We start from the raw sequence: 4,698 nt of genomic DNA, 5'->3' as shown, positions 1-4,698 counted from the left end.
GAGGGGAGGAGGGGGAGGAAGAGAAAGAGGAGGAGAATGGGAGGAGGGAGGGGAAAAGAAAGAGAAGGAGAAGGGGAGGAGGAGGGGGAAGAAGAGAAGAAAGGGGAAGAGAAGAAGGAGGAAGAAGGGGAGGAGGGGGAGAAAGAAGTGGATGAGGGGGAGGAAGAAGAGGAGGAGGAGGAAGAAGGGGATGAGGAGGAAGAAGGGGAGGAGGATGAAGAAGGGAAGAAGGAAGGGGAGGAGGGAGAGGAGGGGAAGCTGGGCCCTGTGTGTGGGGACAGAGCATCATTATCTTTTCCGCCCAGGGCCGCCGGGAAGGCGAGCAGGTGAGCATGAGTCCGTGGGGAAGGGCTAGAGAGAAAGTGGCTATTTATGCTCCGCTGAAACATTCATGAGCCCGGTGCTTAAAAATAAGATCCAGCTGCTGGAAGAATCACGAGGGAAAAACGCAGAGGTGAGGCTGAGGACGGAGACTTTGGGAAAGGGAAGACAGAGCCTGGTGCTCACGGCCCAGAGGTCGTGGCCAGGAAAGAGGAGCTGCCACAAAAGTGCTGCTGAGGTCGGATGGGGGCAAGGCCCTCTGGAGGCTGTCCTGGAGCCACGACCACAGAGCCGAAGGTGTGGACCAAGCTGTGGCTCAGCAGTGTGCTGGTGCCTGAGCGAGCGGCCACCCCAGAGTCCCCACCTATGTCAGGGCCAGGACGTAAGCTCCAACCCGGCAGGGAGAGGAGGAAGCCGGGCCAGGCAGGGAGGGAGCCTGCCTCTCCTGCCTGGTCTGGCAGTCCGCATGTGGCCCAGCACGCCACCCCCACCAAGGTGTGGTGGAACAGACGTGTGCTCTCCTGCACTTACCCTCATCCGCCCTTTCCCTGCCTGCTGCCCCGTCTAACGGGGCCAGGACCGGCGGGCTCCTCCCACTGAACAGATGGGTGAGTGGAGGATGCTGTCCAGGGCCCCACGCATGTCCGGGGTGCTGCTGGGGAGCAGGATGTCTCTCGGCCTTACCTTCCTGGTTGGCCTTGTACTGCAGTTTGACGGAGCCGCTGCACCTCTGGATGGTCCAGTGCACCTCCTCCTTCGTGCACGCATCGAGGGGGACGCTCTGCTTCTCGCCTCTGATGCAGCCTTCCAGCTAGATGGCAGAGACACGCTACTGTTTGCCACGGCACGGAGAGCTGCGGGGGTGGGGGGGCTGCCCCCAGGGACACAGAGCACCTCCCCCCAGACAGCAACGAGCTCAGCGCCGCTCAGAGCAAAGGCAGCAGCCCACTTACGCTCATTCCCCCTCCCCCTTCCGTGTGCAAGTGTGTGTGCCAGAGTGTGCACGAGTGAGGCCCTTCCGAGGCAAGGGCCCAGATGGACACCAGCTCCGCTGTCCTCCCACCTCCCGGCTTGAGCGCAAGGGGTAGAGGAGGTAGGGAAAGCCGCGGGCACCCTGGCTGTGCCACCCCGCCCTGCCCCCCGGCCCCTCACCACCAGCAGCTGGTGGCCCTCGCGGAGGCCAACTCTCTCGGCTTCGGAGCCAGGCTTGACCGAGTGCACGAAGCTGCCTCGAGCGTTGCCCCCGAGCAAGGTGAGCTGGGAGGTGAGGCTGTCGCCGTTGAGCGTGGCTTGCTGCACTGAGGGCCCGGGGCCTCGCACGTGCCCCACAGACGTGACGGACGGTCGGAAGGGTCTGCGGCGGGAGAAAACCATGGTTAGAGCGCTGTGACGGGACGCCCTTCGGCGTGGCCGGTTCCTGTGGCAGGGGGCCATGGGAGCAGACACCCAAGAGGAGGGAGAGCGAGTGGCGCCTGCTGGGAGGACACGGGTAGAGCAGAGCTGACCCTCGACTGGCTGCAGCGGCCACACGGAGCTCAATGGGCCATGGGAGGTGACACACCGGTGCACCACCTGCAGGGGCTGGGCTGATGAGGGCAGGCCGGCCACTCTGCTCCTCCCAGACACCAGCCCACCGGTTGCCCACATCTCAGGTGGGGCTGGGCCCGTCGGACACAGGGTGCTGCTCCCTGGCCTCTAGCACGCTGTGTGGCGCCAGGCCAGCCCCCTCCTCTCTGGGCCCGATCAGGGGTCCGGGGGGAAGTGGTTTCTGGCTTGGGGACACTAGGATTCCTGGACTGTGGTTCTAGAACACAGGTGAAGTGGATGGGTGCTTTCTGGGCACCCTAACAGGGGAGTGGCCTTTACCCCACCGCCCCTACCCCTGACTCCAGCTCCCCCCTCCGGAGACCACAGTACCTTTCTAGAGAGAACTTCCTAAACATGAGGTTGACCTGCTCCAGGTCGTAGGCGTCCAGGCCCTCAGACTGGTGGGAGGAGGAGGAGGAGTGGATGGATGAGGGGCCATAGGAGCAGTGCTCGTGACTGTCGTCTGCAAAGGAGCCGGTGCACATGAGGACGGTGGTTTTGAAAGGGCTCCGTATTTTCATCCTGGGGCCCCCTTGGGTCTTACCACCTATCCTTCTAGGCCTGTGGGACGGGGGTGGGGCCCGAGGAGCAGAGTCTGCACCCAGCGCAGAAGCCCCCTCTTCCCAACTTGGCGGGACCGGAGGCCTGGGGGGTAAGGATGCCCAACCCCGCCGGGCTCAGGCGCTGGGGGGGGGAGAGGGGGGTTGCGCAAAGCCGGCTCCACGCTGATAACAAAGGCTCCTCTGCAAAGGGGGTTTGTCCTGACGCTGCAGAACGCCTTGGACGGCTGCCCAGAATTGGATTTCGCTTTCCAGCTCTCCCCTTCCCCAAACTCCTTCAATTCTTCTCATTACCCAGCTTCTATTAGGTGCTAACCTCTCTTTAACACTTGATAGCTTCTGATGGTTTCCAATTAGGGAGAAGGGCTAATCCTTCATTTTATCTGCCTGGCAGCCTGAGCTGCTGAGGGGCAGAGGCAGGGTCGGGGCCCCCCGGGACGAGGGGGCTGGTGGGTCATCCCCGGAGGACTCTGGGCCAGACTCAGGAGGAGCAGGGGAACCACCATCTCCAGGAGGGAACCTCTCCGGCTCCTCCGTCTTCTGCCCGCACAGCCCACTGGTTCACAGCAGTACTGCCCGGTGTCAGCCAGGGCAGGGATTCGGGGACACGAGTCTCTTTGTCCCGTGCACCGGGCGTGGTGAGATGCAGGGGCTGGGGGGGTGGATCTCAATGTGGCCTGAGCTGAACTGGACGCCCTGGTTGTACGGGGCCATGGCTCCCTGGAGACCCAGCCGTCCTTCCCGGCTCTCTGCCTGTCTGTCACACCAGCTCTGCTGGGGTGGGGGGTGGGGGGCATTTCGGGGTTGCCTCATACCCTCAGTCTCCCCGGGGCTCCCCTCTGGTGTCAGAGGAGGACAACCCTCACTGCTGCCCCACCTCCTTTCCCGCCCCCTCCCCACTGCTACTCCTGGTCTCGTTGGGTTTGGACAACAGCTTCACACAGAGATTTTGGAGGCCTCCCTGCCCACCCACATTCTGCATGCCTCTAGCTCTCCCCGGCTCTGGTCCCTCATCAGCAAGAGAAGAGGGATGCTGGCCTTTCTGCAAAAGGTTGTCGCCGGTTCAACTCTCTTAAAACACCCAGAACTGACGGACTCTGGGCTCAGCAGCTGCACAGCCCCCTCCCCACCCCAGGCCCGAAGCTCCCCAGGGATGGAGGCCTGGCCCCTGGGTGCACACACTGGCCTCTTGAAAGCCACACCACACACAATTCTGAGGACCTGCAAGGCGCAGGGCTCCCACAGGAGCTGGAGGGTTGAGGGAGTGGGCGACATGGCCCTGCTCCTGCCAGCGGCAGGTGGCACCACACCTGTTCACCTCCGAGACCTACCATCAAAGTCTAAGGCGTCGAACCCGCCACTGTCGTTGTCTTCTTCGACAGCGCTGCAAGACACGAGGGAGGGGCAGGGGGTCGCGTGGGTGCGTGGAAGCTCTCTGGGCCGAGTGCAGTGGTCGAGGGAGGGGGAAGATTCTGGAATGTTCTGACTTTCCTAGAGACCTTGGTTTTGAGGGCAGCATGGGCAGGAAGGGAAAGGCAGCAGGTGCATGGAGGGCTGGATGCCCTGCTGGAGGGCACAGGGTCCCAAGCATCCAGCGGAGGCCCCTGAAGGGCAGGTGAGCAGAGGCCCTGACAGCCCCACCTGCTACTTCTCACTCGCTCTGTTGTTCCTGACCCGGGACTGAACGTCCACTTGTGCTCAGGCTGCCTCATGTGATGGGCCTCAAGCGGAGCGTGCCCCTCTGACAGGACAGGATGGGACGGGAGGCTTCAGGCCTCCTCATCTGTAAAGCGGGTGGCATCCTGTCTGCCTTCCGAGGTCGGGTCCAGGGCTGCTGAGCGAGCGATTGTGGAGGGGCCCGTCTCCCCTCTTCCATCCCGTCACCCACCTCCGGTGAGGCGCATCTTCCTTATAGCGCCTGACAATGGAGTCGTTGCCGGGGGGCTCGGCGGTGATGGACATGATGCTGGAGCGGCTCCGGTGCGGCTGCTTAGAGACACACGTGGGGCTCTGGGGGGCCGTGCCTCCGCGCCAGACATTAAACACACGGGGACGGAATCTAACTGGAAGCGCCCCCCACGCAGGCAGGCGGGCCGGCATAGCTGGCTCTCAGCAGTGACCCTGGCCAGAGAAGGCCTGTGCTCAGCCTGGGGTGGCCACAGCGGAGCTTGTGCACAGCTGCTCGCACATCTGCTCACCTCGGGAGAGGGTGGGGAGGGCACAGGCGGGA

The 4,698-nt window shown here is 63.4% G+C and overlaps 1 protein-coding gene across 2 annotated transcripts in view; it reads right to left on the bottom strand.

The window, feature by feature from the left end:
• Window positions 1-4,698, bottom strand: part of CARD11 (caspase recruitment domain family member 11) — a 111,648-nt gene that overhangs the window by 11,564 nt on the left and 95,386 nt on the right. Inside the window, exons 13-17 of one of the 2 annotated variants that reach the window (XM_077758770.1) lie at window positions 4,357-4,457; window positions 3,800-3,852; window positions 2,239-2,371; window positions 1,474-1,675; window positions 1,006-1,132 (exon numbers count right to left, since the gene is read on the bottom strand). In XM_077758770.1, the coding sequence (XP_077614896.1) occupies window positions 1,006-1,132; window positions 1,474-1,675; window positions 2,239-2,371; window positions 3,800-3,852; window positions 4,357-4,457 (616 nt within the window). The remainder of the gene's footprint in view (window positions 1-1,005; window positions 1,133-1,473; window positions 1,676-2,238; window positions 2,372-3,799; window positions 3,853-4,356; window positions 4,458-4,698) is intronic. The other variant, XM_077758771.1, reaches the window with a different exon arrangement.

This window comes from Crocuta crocuta, unplaced genomic scaffold, assembly GCF_008692635.1.
Source record: "Crocuta crocuta isolate KB4526 unplaced genomic scaffold, BGI_CrCroc_1.0 scaffold273, whole genome shotgun sequence".
In the NCBI taxonomy this organism is placed as follows: Eukaryota; Metazoa; Chordata; class Mammalia; order Carnivora; family Hyaenidae; genus Crocuta; species Crocuta crocuta.
Note: the sequence above shows the minus strand (reverse complement) of the source record. Positions and strands in the feature narration are given on the sequence as shown.